The 24365-nt window shown below is 35.4% G+C and overlaps 1 protein-coding gene across 2 annotated transcripts in view; it reads left to right on the forward strand.

Annotated features, from left to right (window-relative positions):
- The window catches only part of COL4A5 (collagen type IV alpha 5 chain), a gene marked incomplete at its 5' end in the record, with an annotated part of 234983 nt that overhangs the window by 144127 nt on the left and 66491 nt on the right, over positions 1-24365 (forward strand). For both annotated transcript variants that reach the window (XM_080795346.1, XM_080795345.1), the window contains 11 exons: positions 1859-1991; positions 8382-8555; positions 8856-8939; positions 12530-12622; positions 13997-14067; positions 14369-14560; positions 15247-15415; positions 17366-17458; positions 18852-18956; positions 19942-20039; positions 21381-21531. In XM_080795346.1, the coding sequence (XP_080651472.1) occupies positions 1859-1991; positions 8382-8555; positions 8856-8939; positions 12530-12622; positions 13997-14067; positions 14369-14560; positions 15247-15415; positions 17366-17458; positions 18852-18956; positions 19942-20039; positions 21381-21531 (1363 nt within the window). The remainder of the gene's footprint in view (positions 1-1858; positions 1992-8381; positions 8556-8855; positions 8940-12529; positions 12623-13996; positions 14068-14368; positions 14561-15246; positions 15416-17365; positions 17459-18851; positions 18957-19941; positions 20040-21380; positions 21532-24365) is intronic.

Below are 24365 nucleotides of genomic sequence, written 5' to 3' on the forward strand. Positions count from 1 at the left end.
AATATATTTCCAATCTTATTATGAATAAAATATCATTACTACAGTTTGACATATTGGCTTTCCTTTGGTTGAAATTTGGTAAGACTCTTGGTTTTATACTGCACTGAATCTGTAAAGGTGCAGGTGTCATAACATCTATATGTTCAGATGTTTGAGTAACATTAATTCTTGCTGTCCATAGTCAGTCTCAGATATTGATACTTAGTACTTAACAAATATAATGAGGATATACTTAAAAATCTTAGACAGTTTTTATTCACTTTCATTTTAAAATCAGAATTTTAGTTCTCTGAGAAATAGTTCCTTTATAAAATTAGATAATAACATTTTTAAAGATTTTATTTATTTATTCATGAGAGACAGAGAGAGAAAGGGAGACAGAGGAAGAGGGAGAAGCAGGCTCCCTGCTGAACAGGGAGCCCAATGCGGGACTCAATCCCAGGACCCTGAGATCATGACCTGAGCCAAAGGCAAACACCTTTATCTGACTGAGCCCCCCCAAGTGCCCCTGAGATAATAACATTTTGATAAATATCAGAAGAAATGGAAAATTTTAAAAAGATTTTATTTATTCATTTAGCAGAGAGGGAGAGTACAAGCAGGGAGAGCAGCAGGCAGAGTGGGAGGGAGAAGCAGGCTCTTCGCTGAGCCAGGAGCCAAATGTGGGTCTTGATCCCAGGACCCTGGGATCACAACCCGAGCCGAAGGCAGCTGCTTAACGAACTGAGCCACCCAGCTGTCCCAGAAATGGAAATTTTGAGAATGCATTCCTATCCAGCAGCTCACTTTCCCTTTTGAACTATCATCTCCATTCTAGGTCCCATAACTTTCAGTCTCCTTTTGTCTAAATAGTTGTATCCAATAGAATCAGGATGAAATATTGTACTTTGGCAGTAGGTATTGATTTGTATGCCAGCCCAACATTTGCTTAAATCTAAAGCTTAATTATCATTATAGCTCTATGAGATTAATTTCTTTATATTTCAATTATTTAACATGAAATTCTTTAGATCGTGAGATTCTAAGAAGACCAAGAGAAAAGGAGTGATCAGTCAGTTGATTCTAATCAATAAAGCCCTCCTAAAAGAGATGAGTTTGTTTCGTTTTGTTTTAGAGGAAGAAAGAAATGTGGGTTGATAAAGAGAAAGATTGGGAGAAGGCATTATAGATATTTGAAATGGCATATTCAAAGCAAAGGGCAGGAATGTGCAAGATCTATGAAGTGGTTATAATCAGACAGACCTCACTCTCCTAAAACTTCACTGCTAGAAATAACAGGAGATGAAATAGGTGAGAGAGGTATTGGAAGGGAGAAGAGATTTGACAGAGTCCATGGTGAAAAGTAGCATCAGACATAGTAAGAAGTGGTGAGCAATTTTGAGTCCTTAAATAGGATAGCTAACACAGAGAAATTTATTTTTAAGGAAGTATATCCTAGTAGTAGATTGGATTGAAAGGAAGAAGCTCTGAGGTGCTTCTGTTAGTCCAAGTGTAAGATGGGCATAGTGGCTGTAGCAACAGGAAAGAAGGAGGTGAAATAGACATTTTCAGTAAAGAATTATCAGGCTTTGGTAACTGGAATGAACTGAATGTGATGAGACATCAAAAAAAATGCTAGCTCAAAAGCCTAGGGCTCAGGAGGGTGGTAATATTATTACTGGTATTTAACAGTTTCTAATCAGTTGCAGGATAGGAGTGATACGGAATGTGGCTCATAATATGTGTACTTGTCTTGATGATATTGCATGCAGAGCTTTGTGAAAATGATGACACTGTAATTGTATGTAGCTGATAGGTTATTTTTAGAACAAACCACTTCCCCTTTGAGTTCCTTTATTTTTTTTCTTTCATAATGAAGGTAATTCCTAGGCCTGGGACTGGTGTAACTGTAGGAGAAAAAGGAAACATTGGATTACCCGGCTTGCCTGGAGAAAAAGGAGAGCGAGGACTTCCTGGAATACAGGGTCCGCCTGGCCTACCTGGACCTCCAGGTAAAAGAGACTGATCTTAATGTTCTTGTGTTTGTTGCATCTTTCCTAATCCACATGTCTGGTATTACTGTACTAGTTCCAGGATGAGCAGGGCAGTAGAAGACGTGCGTATTTTTTAATTGACGGATGCTTCTCAACTCGTACTATAGCTTTTCTCACCAAATTTCTCACCTGTACTTTAAAAAAAAAATCCATTGGATAGTTCCCTTTTACCCCCAAAATACAATTTCTACCTTTTATTAATAAATTGCACCCAGTGTTTCTATGATCCAAAATGAATCATTACGTTTTTCATTCTGCTATGGAAGGAAATGCTATTCTAATAATGCCTAGTTTTATAATATTTCCTGTATTAAAATAGTAATTGACACTATCCACTTAGAATTCCAGAAATATCTATGTAGAAATCCTTATAGTGATTTTGCTCTGCAATAAAATTTGGGGGCTCAGCACTGAATGTTATATCATTCCCTTATTGGAGATAGATAATACAGTAGAGCATTTCTAATTTGGCCATAGACTAAGTAGCACCCTTGTCCAGCATGTGTATTTGGATGTTCTCTAAAATGAAGATATAATATGGATTTATGTAAAATATGAAAAGTCATCTGGCATAGCACCTGGCAAACATATATGTTTAATAAATTATTGTTCCCTACCCTTCAAAAATTTGACTAATGAAATAATAACATGATGAGATGAGTGATACTCAGTGATCCCCCCCAAGGAGAAAGAATAAATGTGGGTCCTTTTCTTTCTAAGGATATACTTTGAATTTCTAATTTCAAGGTAGTAGACTAAACACATACTATGTCTAGAAAATTCAGATAAGGAATTCTTCCAGGATGCAACAAAAAAGTTATAGAATTAGGTCATATGAAAGAAAAATTAAGAGACAAGGGATAAACCTAGAAGTTCTGAAATTTACCATGCAGGAGTTCAACGAGGAGAGAATGGGACAACAGGCAATATTTGCAAAATTAATGACTGAGAACTTCTATTTATTGAAAGAAAACATGAGTCCTATGAAAGTGCATGAATTACCAAGCAAGAGTAATATAATAATACACAAATACATAATGACATATTGTAGGGACATTTTAGAATTTAAGGATTAAAAGAAACTCTTAAAAACTCTCTGAGGGAAAAGGCAGACCACCTACAAAGCAATGAGAGTCAGAGGAAGATATTGGAGCATTTTCAGAGTAATAAAATAATTATGAATTTGAGATTCTTTATTATATCAAACTGTTATTGTAATGTGAAGATAGGATACTTAGAAAATTTCCCACCTCAAGAACGTCTCTAAAGTAGGTACTGGAGGGGTTAGTCTAAGAAGAGGGAAATGAATTCAGGATGAACTTGGGGGTGGGAATGGGTAAAATATAAGAATGAATGGTTAGGAAAGATATTTTGTGGAACTATAATTGTACACATTATTACCATAGAATGTAGTGATGTAGAGAGAAGAGGGGGAAATCAATCTTAAGGTTTGTTTGTCTTATTAGCAAGAGAGAATACTAGTATTATTAATTCTCAGTTTTTAGAAAAATGTAAGTTTAAGTACATAGTCAAAATTTTAGTAGTAACCACTAGAGAAGGCTATAAATAAAATGCATGACTTATACATCCTTTGAGAAAAGAGAATAACCAAAAATCTGGATTTACATAATATAATTTAAAATTGGGACAAAACAGACACAGACAAACTTTGTTAAATAGAAAATAAAATATAAGATGACGAGAAGTCAAAAACAAATCAGCAATTCCAATAAATGTGAAAGGACTAAGCATTGATTAAAAGACAAAAACTAAAATAAAATTGAAATATGAATATATACTGTGCATAATAGGCCCATTTAAGTTAAAAGGACATATTTTTTTTTTTTAAATAAAGCAGTTGAAAGGTATTAGGCAAGTGCTATCTAAAAGAAAGCTGGTTTTGGGGCACCTGGGTGGCTCAGTGGTTTAGGCCTCTGCCTTCGGCTCAGGTCATGATCTCGGGGTCCTGGGATCGAGCCCCACATCGGGCTCTCTGCTCAGTGGGGAGCCTGCTTCCCCATCTCTCTCTGCCTGCCTCTCTGCCTACTTGTGATCTCTCTCTCTCTGTCAAATAAATAAATAAATAAAATATTTTAAAAAAAATAAAAAGAAAGCTGGTTTAACAATTCTAATACAGTATGAAATAGAATTCAAATCAAGAAGTACATTAAAAAGAGATATTTCATATGGATAGATATAGACAGATTATACCACAATGATGTAAAAGTCATGAAATTTGTACATCTAAAAATACAGCTTTGAGTATATAAAGCAAAAACTGATAAACTACAAGTGATAACATATTAAGGAGGTGAAAAATAAATCAGGATATAAATGATTTGAGCAACACTGTCAAGCTGCATATGTGGGAGAAAGAAAAGCTGTGTGCAGCAAAGAATATACATTCTTTTCAAACTTATGTGAAACATTTACAAAAATCTACTCTCCTAGATCAGAAAAAATCTTTCATTTTTAAAAAGATTTATCTATTATTGAGAGAGCAGGTGTACGTTCGCACTCACACAGACACACAGGGGTGCAAGTTTGGGGAGGGGCAAGAGAGAATCTTAGAGCAGACTGGAGCAAATGCCACTGAACTTGAGCCCAGTGTGTGCCTGGATCCCACCACCCATAAGATCACAACCTGAGCCAAAACCAAGAGTGGGACACTTAACTGACTGAGCCAAACAGGTGCCCCCTGAAAAAATCTTTTAAAATTATTTTTAAATAATGGGATGCTATACAGAAATAAAAATGAACTTACAGCCACATTCAAAAATATTGGAACTTTACAAACATAATGAAAGAAGCCCGACATAAAGGAGTACATTCTGTATGATTTCACTGCAATGAAGTTCAAAAACAAGCAAAACTAATTCAGAAGTTAGAATATTTGTTATCTTTGGGGAAGAGAGGGCAGTGACTTGGGATGGGTAGATGAAGGGGCTCCTGGAGAGCTGGTGATGTTCTAGTTTTGGGGGGTAGTGGTTACCTGGTGTGTTCCTTTTGGATAATGTATTAAACCGTATACCCTTACACTTTTTGGTATGTATGCCATGTTTCAACATGCAAATCCAATCAGCTTGATCCAGAATTTTTTTCTGGTTAGTACTAAGGCCAGCTGGCATAGCGTTTAGTCCAAGACTCTGGAATTACATGATCTCGATCTCCGTTCATATCCTGGATTTAACCACTTCCTGTCATGGCGATCTTGGCCAAGTTATTCACTCTCTGAGTTTCAGTTTCTTCATCTGTAAAACAGATTTATTATTTATTTTATTTATTATTTATTATGCTACCCTGTGTATAGTTATTAAGGGGATTAAATCCTCTCAAAAAATTAAAAAAATTCTTTGCAGGCTATGCTCTGTGACCACAGTGAAATGAAGTTAGAAATTAACAGCAGAAAGCACCAAATATCTTTACATTTGTATATTAAAATGAACATATGTAAATGCCTTTGGTGGTAAGCAAGAAATCAAGAGAAATGACTAAATGCTAAACAACTTTATATCAAAACTTATTAAACATAGCCAAAGTGGTACCCTTAATGTATCACAAATTTAATGATACTAAACATAAATGAGCTAATTTGAAAAAATAATAAGAACTGAAATAAGCATAAACAAAATAGAAGGAAAAACTTGAAAAAGGTAAAAATAAGAAAAAATATGATCAAGAGAAAAACAAGAGAAGGCACAAATAATATCAATAAAGTATTATTACCATAAATACAATTAAATTTTTTTAAATTACAAGAAAACTGCAAAACTCCATCAATATATTGGAAACTCTAAATGAAATATCCATTCCTCATGAAACAAAAAACACAAATTACTAAAATTTTCCTGAGAAAGTAAAAAAAACCTTAGTAGATTAATTACCATGGAAGATTTAGAAATGTTAAGGATTTCTATGAAAAAAAAACATTTTATAGGTGGTTATATAGTTTTGTGGATGAATTCTACTAAGTTGTTGGGTGAGTAATTCTGATATTTTACAAACTTTTTCAGAACTTTTTTTAAAAAAGGACATTTAATTTTATAACATTGACACCAAACCACCAAGGAGATAGCACTGGAAATAATTATAATTCACTCTCATTTATGAATATAAAAACAACAATCCTAAATAAAATATTTGCAAATCCAGAAAAATATGAGATAATATGATGACATGACCAATTAGATTTTACCCTAAGATTTCAAGGATGGTTCAACATTACTGTAATTGACTATATTGACAGATTAAAAGAGAATAGGCCAATATTTGCTAAGAAGAGAGTAAAATTCAATGCTCATTCAATTTTTTTTTAAAGATTTTATTTATTTATTTGACAGACAGATCACAAGTAGGCAGAGAGGCAGGCAGAGAGAGAGAAGGGAGGATGCAGGCTCCCCGCTGAGCAGAGCCCGATGGCGGGGCTCGATCCTGGGACCCTGGGATCATGACCTGAGCCGAAGGCAGAGGCTTTAACCCACTGAGCCACCCAGGTGCCCTGCTCATTCAATTTTTGAAAGGTAAAAAAGTTATCAAACTAGGTTTAGGGACGCCTGGATGGCTCAGTAGGTTGAGCTGCTGCCTTTGGCTCGGGTCGTGATCCTGGGGTCCTGGGATGGAGTCCCCCGTCAGGTTCCTTGCTCGGCAGGGAGCCTGCCTCTCTCTCCGCCTCTGCCTGCCTTTCTGCCTGCTTGTGTGCTTTCTCTCTCTCTCTTTTTCTGGCAAATAAATAAATAAATAAAACCTTTAAAAAAAGGAAAAAAAACTAGGTTTAAAAGGGAACTTGATGAAGCTACTTCATATAGGAAGTATAGGACTGTATAGGAAATGTCATACTTTTTGTGGTAAACATCAGGAACATTCACATTCAAGTAAAAAATAAGATACACATACTCGGAATTGTCTATACCATTTGTCCTTACACTGGAGAGACCAGCCAGTACACTACATCTGGAAGAAAAAAGAGGTGTAAGGATGGAACAAAACCCCAAATTTGAGTTATTCACAAACCCTATTATAATCTACCTAGAAAGCCTAAAAGAATCAAATGACACATTACCAGAACTTAGAATGTTTGCAAGGTGGACAGATATGACAGTTGCATACTTAGATAATTTGTCTTTCTCTTTACCAGCAGTAAAAAAATAAAATGTATAAGAAAAAAAATCCAGTTAACAATAGTAATAGCAATAAAATTCACAGTAGTAATCAAATTAGCCCATGAATAAACCAAACAAAAGATGTGTAAGAACTTTTTTCAGAGTTCTATAAGATATCATTAAATAATATAAAATTAATAAATAATGGAAAGACTTAATTTCTTGATATGAGAACTCAATATTATCAACAGATGATTCGCCCAAAATTTAATCTTTAAATTCAAATTAATCTCATTCAAAATTCCAGTATTTTTTTAAATGAAACTGACAAACTGATTTTAAAATGCACTTAGAAGATAAATTTGTAAGTCTAGTAAAGATGGTTTTTATTCATTTTTTCTTTTTTTTTTTTAAGATTTTATTTATTTATTCGACAGAGACAGAGATCACAAGTAGGCAGAGAGGCAGACAGAGAGAGGAGGAAGCAGGCTCCCTGCTGAGCCGAGAACCCGATGCGGGGCTCGATCCCAGGACCCTGGGATCATGACCTGAGCCGAAGGCAGAGGCTTTAACCCACTGAGCCACCCAGGCACCCATTCATTTTTTCAACTAACATCTTCTTTCATGAAAATAGAAGCATTTTCTCTTTTTTAATCCTATTAATACTTTATTTCTGAATTTTTCCTGAAGCATTTTCTTTTTTTAATTTAAATTCAATTAGCCCACTTATAGTATATCATTATCAAGATGGTTTTGAAAAAGAACAAAGATGTATATATTTTCCTTAGCAGTTTTGAAAACATTATTCAAATCATTTATAATTATAATGGTTATTTTTATTATTATAAAAAGATGCATTCATGTTACAGGAATAGGTAGTGCAGAAGAATGTCCAGAAATAGAACCATGTTTGCATGAAAACTTTGAGATGCTTCTTTTTCTCTTGCTAATATTTTCTAGTATTTCTTAGATTAAAAGATCGTAACATCAAAGAAGAGCAAGTAGAGGGTTGTTACTACATTTCCCAAAGTAGTAAAGCTACCTTAAATTATTCTTTCTTACACTCAAACTGGTAGTTACATTATTTAAAACTTTTCATGCTTTTCCAGATGTCAATTCTTATAGAAAAAATAAGAACATAACTGGCCTTATACATTAAAGGAAGATCTTATTATTTATGTCTCATTGAGAACTAAAGTAGTATCTCTAAAACAAGATCATTTTGATCACTTTATTTTTTTAATCTTAGGGACTGCAGTTACCGGTCCTCCTGGCCCCCCCGGCTTTCCTGGAGAAAGGGGCCAGAAAGGTGATGAAGGTCCACCTGGAATTTCTGTTCCTGGATCTCCTGGACTTGATGGACAGCCTGGGGCTCCTGGACTTCCAGGGCCTCCTGGCCCTCCTGGTCCTCACATCCCTCCTAGTAAGCTATACTTTTCTCCTAAATTCTGTGGGTTTTGTTTTGTTTTCATTCATAGGTGAATCCAGCTGAAGGTTTGCACTATTCTACTGCTTTTTCTACTTTTGATTTTTGGTGATTCTTTGATGTTTAAATTTTCTCTTGAAATTATCGCCAATATTATATCTTCCTTTTGCTTATAGGTAGTTGTATTACTGCAGAGAAGTAACTGAAAATAGATCTTTTTTTCTAGTCTGCTTTCTTTTTGTTTAGTCTTCTGGATATTTTGCAACAATTAGTTTGCTATCCTTTATCTTGTCTCAGGTGATGAGATATGTGAAGCAGGCCCTCCAGGCCCTCCGGGATTGCCAGGTGATAGAGGACTCCAAGGAGAACAAGGAGTGAAAGGTTTGACCCCCATATAGTCATTCCTTCATTCTTTCAGATCTTCAGCCAAATGCCCTATATCCTCCACTCTACCTCAGTCACTCACTGTTATGGTCTTACTCCCAAGATGGTCTCATCACCAGTAGTGCACACTTACATAATCTTGATTTCATGAATTCCATTTTCTGACCACTGTATCCTTTCTAGCTCACTACCTATAATAACCTGACTCCAATATTACTTCCGCCTCACTGATACCTACCAACTTTGACTCTCCCTCAACCTTTTGATATTCTTTCTTCCCTCATAACCTATAAATGTCAGGATCAACAATCTCATGTATAAACCCTTGCCTCCTTCACTCTTCTCTCACTTGATTGTATGTACTCACTCGGAACAAAAGCCTAGTTTTGGTAATTCCAAATTATCACATCTTCTGAGCCTACACCTTCTCTTCCCTCCTCAAATTTTTAACACCTCCTCTTCCATTCTCATGTTAAGATTCTGACCTGCTTCCACTCCCACTGACCAACTGAAGCAGTAAGAGAATTTTCACAGATTACCACTATCACATTTACCTACCTACTTGAATCTGTGCACATATATTCTGCACTCCAGCCTATTACTATCATTGCTCTTATCTAAAGCCAGTTCTTCTATTTGTACAGTAGATTCCATTCCCTCTTGTGTTCCCAAGGATTTCATTCCAGAAATTCCTGCCTCTCCCACGTTGTCAGTTTTTCCCTTTTACTGGATCATTCCTGGCGGCATACAAATATACCTTTTTTTCACCCCGCTAAAAAATACCTTATCCCACTTTCCCTGCCAGATCCTGCTCTGTCTGTTCCCTTGCTCCCATTGCAGAAAAACTCCTCCAGAATTTTCTACTTACCATCTCTGGATACTCTTTACTCCAATCAAGTTTTTACTCCCCTAATCCACCACTCCATAGATGCTGTTTTTGTCAAAGTCACCAGCAGCCTATATCCCGCTAATCCAAATATCTTTTTTTACTCTTTTTCCATTTCTAAACACTTTCCTCACTTGTCCTGATTTTCTTCATGCCTCCTTGGATTATTAATATATTAGATATAGAGGTAGTGATAGAGATAGATATGTCTATATATATTCCTTTCTGTATAGTTGTCTATCTCAATCTCTTTATATGTATATCAGTGTATCTATATAATCTCCCATGAAAAATACAGAACTTTTCCAGGACTCTAGAAGACTCTTGTGCCCCGTAGTCAGCACTCCCAAAGGTAACCACTAGCTTATCCTCTATTATACATTAGTTTGCCTAATCTTGAACTTTGTATAAATGGACTCATACAGTATGGGCTCTTTTGTGTCTGATTCTTTTGTCCAATATTATGTCTGTAGGATACCTATATTTTTGTTTCTAGCAATATTTTTCACTGCTCTTTGGTGTTCTTTGTATGAATATACCTGAATATTCATTCTAATGTTAACAGACATTTGGTCTAGGGCTATTATAAGTAAAGCTGCTATGAACATTCTTACACATGTATTTTGTATGACATAAGCATTTATTTCTGTTGTGTATATACCTGAGAATGGAATTGCTGTGTTATAGGGGTAGTTGCAGGTGTTGTTTCCATAGATAACACCAAACCATTTTTCCAAAGTGGTTTTAGTTTCTAGTTACCTGATGACTTATTGATGCCAAATCTCTTTTCTTATAGTTCGTATATTCTCTTTGTAAAGTGCCTTTTTCCTATTTTTAATTGGGTTGTTAGATATATGTATCACAACTATCTTTTTCCATTCTGTGACTTGGTTTTTTACTCATGTTTTTTTTAGCATAAGTTATTAATTAGAAGAAATCCAATCATTAATGTCTTCTTTTATGGTTAGTGTTGTTTATGTTCTGCTTTAGAAATCTTTGCTTATCCCAAGATATTATGTGTTTTCTTCTAAAAACTTTATCATTTTGACTTTTACATTTTGATCTTTTATCTGTCTTCAAGTAATGTTTGTGTTTGAAGCAGGCATCAAAGTACTTTTTCCATATGGATATTGAATTGGCTCAATATTGTAGTACAAACGACCATCATTTTTCCAATGAATCACATTAGCACTTTTGTTGTAAATCTTAACAATACCATATGTATGAGTCTGATTCTGACCTCTCTGTTTTGTTCATTGTTCTATTTGTTTCTCCTTCCACCAATGCTAGACTATCTAAATTATTGTAGCTTTATAGTAAGTCTTGGCTTAATTTGCATTTTGGCATGTATTTTAAATTTCTCTATCCAATGTATAATTTTGGAATGCCCCAAATATTTTAGTCCTTGTTCCTCTTCTGTATTTGAACTCATTCAGTCACTCTCCTGACTTTAAATATCACTTATTTGCCAGTAACTTTGAATTTTATATCTCTTATCCAGAGATAACTTTTTTCCTCTAGATTAGTATATCTAGCTGTCTACTTAACATTTTGAACTTGACATTTGACCAAGTTAAAGTCCTGATCTCTGTTGCCTCTTCCCTCATAATTTTACCACTCATATCTTCCCTTTTTAAAATGCAGGCCACCCTACCCTTTTGGTTGCTTGGACTAAAAACCTTGGAGTCATCTTTGATTCTCTTCTTTTGTATTCCATGTATGATCCGTGAGAAAATCCCATGAGCTCTATTTTCAGATAAACCCAGAATCTAACTGGTTCTCCTCATCTTCATTGCTGTCACTCTGGGATGAGTCGTCATCTCTCCTAGATTACTTCAGCAATAGCCACTTAAATGGTTACCCTATTTCCATCATTGCACATCCTTTCTGTTCTCAATATAGTAGCTAGAGATATCCTTTTAAAACTTAAGTCATATCTTCTTGCTTTCTGTTCACATTTTTTTACTGGATTCTCTTTTCATTCATTGTAAAAGCCAGACTTTACGGTGGCCTATGTAATGTGTTATGATATACCACTCATTATAACCTATGAACTGTCTGACGTGCTTCCCTTGCCTCTCTCTACTCCAGCAATCTGGTCTCCTTGATGTTTCTTGAAAAGGCCAAACATGGCTATTCTTTCTTCCTAGAGTACCTCTACATTCATTAGGCACATGTCACATCCTTTAAGTTGTTTTATCCTATATCATCATCTCATTTCACCATATTATTAAAATTGTAAACTGCCACCCATCCCTAGCATGTTCAATCACATTTACCCAGGTGTATTTTTTCAATAAACATAACACCTTTTGATATATTTATATCTATATCTATATTATACATATATATATTATATTTGATATATATATGTTAATAATTTGTTACCTTCATTGTTTATTATTCCCTTCCACTGGTAGGATGTGAACACCATGAAGGCATGGATTTTTACCTGTTTTGTTTCTTTTGCGTGTTTTGTCTGTTTTGTTTACCAGTATATCATAGACACCTGGAACCAGTACTTGGCAAATAATAGACACTGGCAAATATTTATCAAATGAATTGATTCTAATATAGGCTTCTCTATACTACACTGTTGGGTTGGAATGTTGTTCCTTGATGCTAACTTCTTTAGAAGCTACCTAAGGAGATAGACATACCCCTTTGAGTAAAATTTGTTTCTCAATATGCTTTTCTCTAGGTGACAAAGGTGACACCTGCTTCAACTGTATTGGAACTGGTGTTTCAGGGCCTCCAGGTCAACCTGGTCTACCAGGTCTTCCAGGTCCTCCAGGTAAAACATTCTGCCTCAGGGCAACCTTTTAAAAATATTTCTTGGCTAAATATTAGTGAGCTCAGTTTTATAATGATGCCAGTTTCTCATATTCATAAATAATTAAATATGAAATGCCTTTATCTGCTATAAAATAAATAATGCTCTTGTTTCTAATACCTGAAGCTACCAATATTTTCTCTTAAAGCCTTTTGACAATACTATTCCAAGAAAAATATCTTCCCTGTTTTCCATATGGTGAGGAAAATAACTCATACAGAGTGAAACTTCTTTATTCCAAAAAGCTGGGGAAAAAGCTCATAATGTCTGCCCCCTGAGTGTAGTTTCCAGTGGCAGAGCTTCTAGTCTTTGGGAATGTATCACATGTCATTAAGGGACAGGGCTTCTACTGTAGTTTGGCAACCAACTGCCCATATTTCTCTTTCTATACATAACTCCTCCTTCCCTGTTTCCAATCAAAATTATATTTGATATCCATCAGACGCACAGCTCTCTCTCAACTGCCTCTGGGATATCCCAATATTATATTCTCTTGAAATCACACTTTATGTTTGTGTCAGGGATGTCTCTTACCTTTCTGTCTAGTATGTCTGCCAAAGAAACCAATTCATTTAGCACTTGGAAATAAATTTTTAGGTGGTCTTATAGCTGCCACTGGAAGTTAATAATCTAGCTTTGTACCTCCAGTCTAGTGGTTTTCAAACTTGGGAGTACATTAGAGTTACCTGGAGGACTAGTTAAAAACCCATATTGGTGGTGCCGCCCCCAAAGTTTCTGATTCAGTAGACCTGGAGTGGGGGCCCAAGAATTAGCATTTCTAACCTTCTAACCAGTACCCAGGTAATGCTGATACAGCTGATGGAGGGACCCATTTTGAAAACCACTTCTTTAGTAATATTTCCTCTAGTCTTTGAGCACCAAATGTTTCTCATAAACCAATTTTATGAAGTGGTGAACCAAAGAAAGGACTTGCAGGGATTTGGGAAATTTGTTTAGGTTAGAATGAAGAAAGATTTTCAGACTGTGTCCTTATCTTTCTCCACTTGGCAATAGGGTGGTTATAGGAACTTTAGCACCTCTGTGCCTGGCAGTTGGTAGCTGTGAGCTCTGAGAGGCTTTGTATTTGGAAACATTTAAGGATACAATATCGTATAGATTCACCTAAAAGAAAGGATGATTTGCTCATTTTGAGAGCATAAAATAGGAAAATAAAAATGTGACTTGTTATATGTGATTGAGAATGGGGTTCTTATTTGAAAACTTGACTTCCTGACGTGATGATTTTTATATGAGCTTTGTCAGGGGCTCAGGGTCAAAGTTCACATTATTGTGTGTGTGTGTGTGTGTGTGTGTGTGTGTATGTGCATGTATTAGGATCTCTTGGTTTTCCTGGACAGAAGGGAGAAAAAGGACATGCTGGTCTAACCGGTCCCAAAGGATTAACAGTAAGTTTTGGGTATATTATAGAACACACACACAAAAAAAAACCTAGAAGAAATCCATTTACCCTTTGGTTTTCTCTTGTGGATATATATAATAAAAGAAATTTAGTTCTTCTGTTAATTTGTGTTCTTTTTGATTCCTTGACTCTCCCTGACTCACATGCCTCACTTTGTTCTTAGCTTTGTACACTAAATGTCATTGGGTGGGTGGATAGGATAAACTGGAGAGAAAAATATGTTGGAAAAAAAAGAAACTTATTTTGTTCTTTTCTTCTTTTTCCCTTCTTTCTTTTTCTTCCCTCAGGGCATACCAGGAGCTCCAGGTCCTCCAGGCTTTCCTGGATCTAAAGGTGAACCTGGTGATATCCTCACTTTTCCAGGAATGAAGGGTGACAAAGGAGAATTGGGTTCCCCAGGAGCCCCTGGGCTTCCTGGTTTACCTGGTACCCCTGGACAGGATGGACTGCCAGGGCTTCCTGGCCCCAAAGGAGAACCTGTGAGTTGGTTTGATATTCTTGGTTTTGTGATGTCAAATTGTTACTTAGGGATATTTCCTAGGATGAGCCTGGTACTGTAATGAATGCCCAATTAGTACTTAAAAGAATGTAACTGTAGGTAGTAATGATACATTGTTATTGACTATGTTGGGCTTCTTTACCACTTTTTTCTCTCAGTTGTTTTATCTTCTTAACCTATTACTATTTGAGTAATATTGGTTGGGAATAGGTGGGCAGGAAATTAAGATGCTTATGGGTCAGTGTGAGGTTCCCCTTCTCTTATACTACATATCTTTGTCTGGGTTTATTTGGACCTGAGAACAGAAGTCTAATTTGGTTCTATATATAGTAAGCTTAGAGGTTAGTGTGAGTAGATGGCCATGTGTTAGCTACAAACTTCTTGACTTACTGCTAGAGTGTAAGCTTTATGAAGGCAGAGATTTTTGCCTATTTTTGTTCTTTGCTATATCACCAGCCCCTGACACATAATAGGAACTAAAAAATATTTGTTGAAGGAATTAATGAATAAATGGAATGATCACACATCCCATCCTATAATAACATACACTGATACAGCTTTTAAGAAAAAACATTTATAGCTGTATCATTTCTTTAGTTATATTCAGTAATACCAATATACCAACTTACATCTATATGTTTCTGTGTTAAAATTTTCCATTTTCAGGGTGGAATTGCTTTTAAGGGTGAAAGAGGTCCCCCTGGGAATCCAGGCCTGCCAGGTCTCCCAGGGAATAGGGGGCCTATGGGTCCTGTGGGTTTTGGCCCTCCAGGCCCTGTAGGTGAAAAAGGCATACAAGGTGTGGCAGGAAATCCAGGCCAGCCAGGAATACCAGGTGAGTTTACTATGATTGTTCTGTTTTTAATTTGGCGCTTAAAAGTAGAAATGTATTATCTTCTGGCCATTCTTGGCTTCTTTTCATGAGAGATATGTTTCCCTGGCCATTTATATTTGGGCTTTTCAGAGCTCCTTAGCAAGGGAGCATAGTGTATGTGTTTTCTCTAAAGGGGGGGAGGTTCCCTCTTTAAATTTCTTCTGATTGTCTTCATTGTTTTTGTTGTTTGTTATTTTTAAGAACATGGTACATAAAGTTTAACAACTATAATGGAAACACACATGTACCTACCACACATGTCAAAAAACGGAAGATTGCCATCATCCTAGAAACCCCCATCTTCCTCTCTCTGTCCTTTTCTGATCATGATCCCCTTCCATTTCTCCAGAGGTAATCACTGTCCTGACTTTTGCATAATTTCCTTCCATTTGCCCCCTAGTTTTATCACCTAAATATGGATCCCTAAACAAAGTACTTTAATTATGCTTCTTTTTGAACTTCATAATAATGGAATCATAGGGTAAGTATTCTTTATGTTAACTTTGTGTATAGCTATATTACATTCATTTTCATTGCTGTATAGTATCCCATTGTGTGTGTATGTGTGCACGCGTGCATGTGTGTGTGACATTTGATTTATCCATTCTGTTGTTGATGGACAATGGGGTCATTTATAGTTCAGGTGTGTTACGAATAATGCTTTTGTGTACATCATCGTATATATATATCCTGGTGTACATGTGCACATACTTCTCTGAGGAAACATCAGCAAACTACAGCACAGCATTCAAATCTGGCCCGCTACTTACTGTCATAAATGAAACTGGTTTGAACACATCTGCACTTATTCACTATTGTATGTGGTTGCTTTTGCACTCCTACACATAGTCTCAACATTTTGCAGACTTGAGTACTTGCTACTGAGACCTTATGGCCCACAAAGCCTGAAGTATATACTGTCTGGTCCTTTTCAGAAAAACTTTGCCAATCTCTGGGCTAGAGTATATATTTAAGATGCACATTCTCAAAGCATAGAATAAGTGCATCTTCAGCTTTACTAGATAATGTTCAAAGCAATTGTACCAGTTTCATCAGTAGTATTGGAGATTTCTTGTTGTTCTTCATCCTCATAAACATTTTGTACTGTCAGACTTTTTACATCCTTGTCAGTTTGCTGAGTGTGATGTAACTTATGACAGTTTTATTATATTCCCCTGATTACATTAAAGTTTAGCACCTTTTCATATATTTATTGACCGTTTTGATTTCCATTTCTGAAATTCCCATTCAAGTGGTTTTTTTGGACCATTTTTCTATAGGATTGTTTCTTTTTCTTATTGATTTGGGATTTTTAAAATATATATATTCTGTGTATTGTTTGTTATCTATTCTGCAAAATTTTCACTCACTACAGCTTGCCATTTTCATTCTCTATATGGTGTCTTTAATCAACAGAAATTAATTTGAATGTAGTCACATGTATTAATCTTTTCTCTCGTAGTTAGTGCTTTTTTATATCAGGTTTTAGAGATCCACTTTTGTCTTGAGCCTATTTCAAGTCCTTATTTCAATTAATGAGAAGTAGGAGTATCTGGACTTTGCATACATGAAACCTTAAGGTGCCATTAGTTAATAAAAAAAAAAATTTCTTGTTTACTGCAGTTTGAGTTTTGTTAGGCTCTTTTGACCTGCATTAAAAAATACTTTTATAGGTGGCCTCTTCAATCCTGGAAGCTCTTAAAACTGTCATCTACTTTTTCTTTTTGAAAGTTTATCCTTCTGTTTGGTATATTTCTTGGATAAATAATATTGTGTTATTTTTCTTGTGGGTTCTTGTTAGTGTGCATTTTCAAGAGATTATAGATACTTTCTTGTTTTGCTTTTAATTAAAAAGACATCTGTAGTCAAGTGAACACTTCTCATTCACTGTTTATTCCCTCTTGTTCTTAGGTCCTAAAGGTGATCCAGGTCAGACCATAACCCAGCCAGGGAAGCCTGGCCTGCCTGGTAACCCAGGCAGAGATGGTGAAGTAGGTCTTCCAGGTATGTGAGGAATATTTTTTTGGCCATGTCTTTAACACTTACTGACTTCTTTCTCTGGAAGTATCCCTTTCTTTTTTTTTTTTAATTTATTTATTTTAATAAACATATAATGTATTTTTATCCCCAGGGGTACAGGTCTGTGAATTGCCAGGTTTACACATTTCACAGCACTCATCATAGCACATACCCTCCCCAATGTCCATTTCCCCACCACCCTCTCCCGTCCCCCCTCCCCCCAGCAACCCTCAGTCTGTTTCTTGAGATTGAGTCTTTTATGGTTTGTCTCCTTCCCAATCCCATCTTTTCATTTTTTCTTTTCCTACTTCCCCCCAATCCCCCCCCCGCCTTGCATCTCCACTTCCTCATATCAAAGAGATCATATGATAGTTGTCTTTCTCCGATTGACTTATTTCGCTAAGCATGATACCCTCTAGTTCCATCCACGTCGTCGCAAATGGCAAGATTTCATGTCTTTTGATGGCTGCATAGTATTCCATTGTGTATATATACCACATCTTCTTGATCCATTCATCTGTTGATGGACATCTAGGCTCTTTTCATAGTTGGGCCATTGTGGACATTGCTGCTATAAACATTCGGGTGCACGTGCCCCTTCGGAGCACCACGTTTGTATCTTTAGGATATATACCCAGTAGTGCAATTGCTGGGTCGTAGGGTAGCTCTATTTTCAGTTTTTTGAGGAACCTCCACACTGTTTTCCAGAGTGGTTGCACCAGCTTGCATTCCCACCAACAGTGTAGGAGGGTTCCCCTCTCTCCGCATCCTCGCCAGCATCTGTCATTTCTTGACTTGTTAATTTTAGCCATTCTGACTGGTGTGAGGTGGTATCTCATTGTGGTTTTGATTTGTATTTCCCTGATGCCGAGTGATGTGGAGCATTTTTTCATGTGTCTTTGGGCAATCTGGATGTCTTCTTTGCAGAAATGTCTGTTCATGTCCTCTGCCCATTTCTTGACTGGATTATTTGTTCTTTGGGTATTGAGTTTGCTAAGCTCTTTATAGATTTTGGATACTAGCCCTTTATCTGATATGTCGTTTGCAAATATCTTCTCCCATTCTGTCAGTTGTCTTTTGGTTTTGTTAACTGTTTCCTTTGCTGTGCAAAAGCTTTTGATCTTGATGAAATCCCAATAGTTCATTTTTGCCCTTGCTTCTGTTGCCTTTGGCGATGTTCCTAGGAAGAAGTTGCTGTGGTTGAGGTCAAAGAGGTTGCTGCCTGCATTCTCCTTAAGGATTTTGAAAGATTCCTTTCTCACATTGAGGTCCTTCATCCATTTTGAGTCTATTTTCGTGTGTGGTGTAAGGAAATAGTCCAATTTTGGAAGTATCCCTTTCAAAAAAAAAACAAAAACAACCTGCTGTATCTCCATAGGTGATCCTGGACTTCCCGGCCAGCCAGGCTTGCCGGGAATACCCGGTAGTAAAGGAGAACCAGGTATCCCTGGAATTGGGCTTCCCGGACCACCTGGTCCCAAAGGTATGTAGGACTGAGGAGCAGGCAGGCTAGTTTAACTAGTTAGTATGACATTATTCTTTGATATAGTTCCCTCAACAAATAAAATATGTTAACTATGCCTTTTTTCTAGGTACTGTAAATAATATAAGTGAAAAGTCACAACATGTATACACTATAAATTTACTGTCTTTATCTGAAGCAGTCCAGACAAGAAAATATCTAAATTATAGTTATGCAAAAATGATGTATAAGCTTTTAAAATTACGGAATTATTGTCTTTCGTGTTCACCATGTATTTTCAGGGCTTAGAAAAGTTCCTGGCACAGAGTAAGCACTCAAGAGATACTTGTTGAATGAATGGATTGTATTAAGCAGAAAACATATTTATTACACATATGTAGCCAAGTAATGTTTTATCCTAAATCATATTCTCTTGATTTATAGGGCTGTTGCTTCAGTTCTGCTTTTTTTCTCACATAATTTATTTTCATGAATGGCAAGCATGCACATTGGTCTGAGAACAGTAGTTAAAATGGCCTTACTCATACTAAATGACTTCAAAAGAGTAAAATTTGACTTTATGTGTATGTTTGTGAATAATATTTACAGTTGTTTTTAGCTCACTTCCAGAATTATATGGTAGACCTTTTATCATACTATATCCAGATATAAGCAGAATAGAAATTTTCTGCATGTTTGTGTGGGAGTCATTCCTAATGTTTAGTTCTATCTCATTAGTAATAACTCTCATTTTCCTTTAGAAGAGTATATCTTCCACACACATTAACTCTATATGAAAATGACAGGACCATACATGATTGAGAGGGAATATCAGGTATTTGTAAGAGTTGATCCTGATTAGTCAGCTAGAATATCAGTGTACTTTTCACATCTCACTGTAGTCACTAAGCATGGTTGGACAGGGTAAAAATGTGGGTTTGGGAGTTTGGGTATCTTTCTTAATGTGTCTTCTCTTTGAGATTAAAAATGAGTAATCATTTCACAGGTTTCCCTGGAATTCCAGGACCTCCAGGAGTACCCGGGACACCTGGAAGAATTGGTCTAGAAGGTCCTCCTGGGCCACCGGGCTTTCCAGGACCTAAGGTCTGAGATATTTTACTTTATTCTTTTCCCTTTTCCTATTTCTCCTATTCCCTTAGCTCTCTGCTTTGATGAAGACATTATTATCTCAAGTCTTCACTCTATAAATAAAGTTAGTTGATTATATTTGCACTTAAAAATATTTAACCTGGGGCGCCTGGGTGGCTCAGTTGGTTAAGCGTCCAACTCTTGATCTCAGCTCAGGTCTTGATCTCAGATCATGAGTTCGAGCCCCATGTATAACCCCAAACAGTCTTTCATTGTCGAGAAGTCATATTTGAAGCAAACAAAGTTTCTGGAACTGTTTTAGGGTCAAAGTTTATCTGATGAGATGAGATTAGATGAGAAAATACAATCATCAGCTCCCCCGTACTTCTCTGTAGTATCACCATACTATTTAACCTCTGTCTGTGCCTGTGTGATGATTGGTAGATAGCATATCAAGAACTTCCCATACTGTTTTCCAGTCCCAATTGCATCCTACGTATATAATGCAAGGCACTGTTATTAGCTTAGTAATAACAGTAATATAATAATAATAATAATAATAATAGTAAATACTATGAGTTACTTTCCATTCTTTTTATTATATCTTAGCTAATCTTAAATTTTCCTTAATAACCTTCAGCAAACTCTTGTGTATAATTATCCTGTTTCTGTATTTTCTCTGTATTTAATTAATTTAAACGTTTTTGTGTTTTCATCATTGCTATTTCTTCCATGGGAAGAACAATTGACCATGACCCCAGCTCTCATGAGAAACCACTTCTGTATTGTCTAATTGTTCTTATTTTATTATGAACCTTTCAAATGAACACAAAAGTAAAAAGAATAATATAATGAAGTTTTCATATATCCATTACTCAGATTCCAAATGATCAAGATTTCATCATATTTGCTTCATCTATTCCTTTTTTCTTTGCCAAAGTATCTTAACTCAGGTCTCAAAATCATATTATTTCACCTATAAATACTTCAGTGTTAATCTCTAAGTAAATGGACATTTCATACAAGAAAAAAATTGTCATTATCACATTTAATCAAATTTAAAATAATTATCTAATACTCAGTCTGTAATCATATTTCGTCACTTGGGTCTTTAATCTCATACTCTCTCAGTTATCTCTTTCTTGTGCTGAAATCAAATCCTTTAATTTGTTTCTTATCCTTCCAGATGTTCTCTCCAGTATGCCAATTATTTTTCATTTAGTTATCCTATTCCTTCCCCCACAGGGGAAAAAAGGTTTTACCTTGTAATTTCTGCTTTAAATTCTCCACGATAAACAATAAACACCAAGAAAATCATGGGAGGTTTTGTTGTGTTTTCTCATGTGTATGCTTAAGGGAGAACCAGGACTCGGGCTGCCTGGGCCACCTGGACCCCCAGGACTCCCAGGTTTCAAAGGAACACTTGGTCCCAAAGGGGATCGTGGTTTCCCAGGACCTCCAGGTCTTCCAGGACGCGCTGGCTTGGATGGGCTCCCTGGACCAAAAGGTATAGAAATTATTGATACTTCTCAATTTGCTTTTATAAAAATTGAATATAACTTTTATAAAAATTGAAACTGTTGAGAAAGTTTATGGGTGATAGGTCCAATTAACTGAAAGCCTATGCTCCCACTCTGTCACTTTTTTTTTAATCTTCCATTGTTTTTTTTTACATTTTATTTCATTGAATAGATGATTCAATCATATATATATATATATATATATATATATGTATGCATATATCACTGAGAAGTCTTCCTTTTACCCCCTTCCATCTTCTGTTTTCCCCATCGCATATGTAGCCAATTTTTGAGTTATTTATCCTTCTAGTATTCCTTCATACAAATATAAGCCAGTAAGAATATATATTTGTATTTCCTAACTTTCTGAAAAGATATAATACTGCCTTTTGACTCTTTGCACATTAATTATTTTAGTTAATTTTGTATCCTAGAGATCACCTTATGTCAGTACATCGAAATCTTGATTTTTAAAAAATAGCTACCTAGTATTAAATTGCTTGGGTTTACCATAGCTTATTCTACTAGTTGCTAGTTGCTATGTTGGGTTTTTGACAATCTTTTCTTATTAGAAATGATGTCACACTGAATTGTCTTGCATGCATGTTATTTCATATGTGTACAGGTATAATAGTAGAATAATGAAAATAGATTTTTTCTGAATTAAAGGCTAAATGCATCTCTAGATATTGTCAGATTCCTCTGTTTGCACCATACACTCCTACCAGCAATGAATCAGTGTACTTGTTTCTCTACAGCCTTGCTGAGTGTGTATGTTGACGAACTCTTTAATTTTTGCCAATCTGATAGAAGTAGGTATCAGTGTAGTTTTTTAAACATTTTATTGTGAAAATTTTCAAATGCACAGAAAATTAAAAACTGTGCAGTGAACACTTCTATATCTACCATCAAGATTCCACAATTAACATTTTACCTCTGCCAACATTTTTTTTTACATTTCATATAAACAGCGAAGTAGAAAGAATTTTCAGTGACTACTGTATACCCATTATTGATATTCTATTATCAACATTTTACTATACATGATTTGTCACATATGAGTTTATACCTTTCTGTAAAAAACTGACTTATTTTTGATGCATTTCACAGTAAATTGTAACAGCAGTACACTTCTCCGTAAATACATTAGTTTGCATATTATAACTATAATTCTCTGCTTTTTTTTCCCTTTTATATATCATATCTTTTACATATCTTACAGAGATATTTGCTTGATTTTGACAAATGCATGCACTGCTGTAACTAAACCCCTATCGAGATATAATCCCAGAAATTTCCCTTTTGCCCCTTTTCTCAGTCCCTATAGCGACATCCACAGTGGCAACTGTACAGTTACAATCTTGTAAATTCATTCTACCTGTTCTAAAACTCCATATGGAATCACACAGTGGGTACATTCTTTGTAAGACTTCTTTCATCCAGGATATTGTTTTTGAGGTCCATTAATGTTGTGTTTATTAAGAGTTTTTATTTTTTTATTATCATTTCATTGTATAGATATAGCAAAGTTTGTTTATCCATTCTCTGTTGATGGACACCTGGACTATGTTGAGTTTTTGGCTATTATGAGTGAAGCTGTTAAGAACATTCTTTTACAAATCTTTTTGTGGACATGTGCTTTCATTTTGCTTGGTGAAATACTTAAGAGTAGAATCATTGGGTCATAAAGTAGGTATATGTTAGTTATATGAGAAGCTACTAGACCTTTTTCCAAAATGGTTGTACCATTTTAAACTCACACCAATATGGTATGAAAGTTTCAGTTGTTCCACATTCCCTCCAACACTTGGTGTTAATCAGTCTTTTCATTTTTGAGTTTTGGTAGGTGTGTTGTTAACATGTTTTGGTCTTAGTTTTAATTTCCCTGATGACTAATGATGTTGAGCTCTTTTACATATACTGGCGGATTATTTACACATTTGAATATTTTTCCCATTTTAAAATACGGGTTTGTTTATGTTTTAATTGTTAAGTTGGAAGTGATCTTTATATATTCTGCATACTGGTATTTTGTGAAATACATGTTTATGAGTATTTTATCCCTATCTTGTTTGCCTTTTCATTTTTTATCAGTGTATTTTAATGAATAAAAGTTTTAGTTATTAATGTTTCATTTATCTGTTCTTTATATAATTATTATTTTCTATGTTATGTATAAAAAACCTTTCCCAAAGTTCTAAAGATATTCTGTTTTATTTCATAAATTTTATAATTTTAGCATTTATGTTTAAAGCTATCATCCATCGCAAATAATTTTATTAAACGTTATTTTTTCAAAATATTTTTTTATTTTTTTTTCAAAATAATTCCCTCCCCACTGAATTACTTTGGCATCTGTATCAAAGATCAGATGGCTATATATGTATAGGTGTGTTTTGTGCTGTCAATTCTACTTCTCTATTTTACTGTCCTTAAGGCAGTACCAACTGTTTCTATTACTGCAGCTTTATGATAAGACTTGATGTCAGGTAATGTAAGTCCTCCAAGTTTGTTCTTTTTTAAAAAAAATTCTTTGAATATCCTATATCCTTTGCCTTTATTCTCAGGGTAGTTTAGATTTCTATTTCCATTATTATGAATAAAATTGAACTTTTTCTATGCTTAAGGGACATATTTTTCCTGTGAACTGCTCATGTCCTTTGCTCATTTCTCCATTGGTTTCTTCTACCTCCTTAATTCTGATTCCTCTAATTATAAATAGGAATAGAATTAGCTTAGCTGGTTTGGCAATTGTTTTTTCCTTACTTCTTTGTAAGGAATAGGACTCTCCCGGTCAATATTTTGACCCCCAGAGAGGAAT

The sequence above is a fragment of the Martes martes genome (assembly GCF_963455335.1).
Source record: "Martes martes genome assembly, chromosome: X".
Lineage (NCBI taxonomy): Eukaryota > Metazoa > Chordata > Mammalia > Carnivora > Mustelidae > Martes > Martes martes.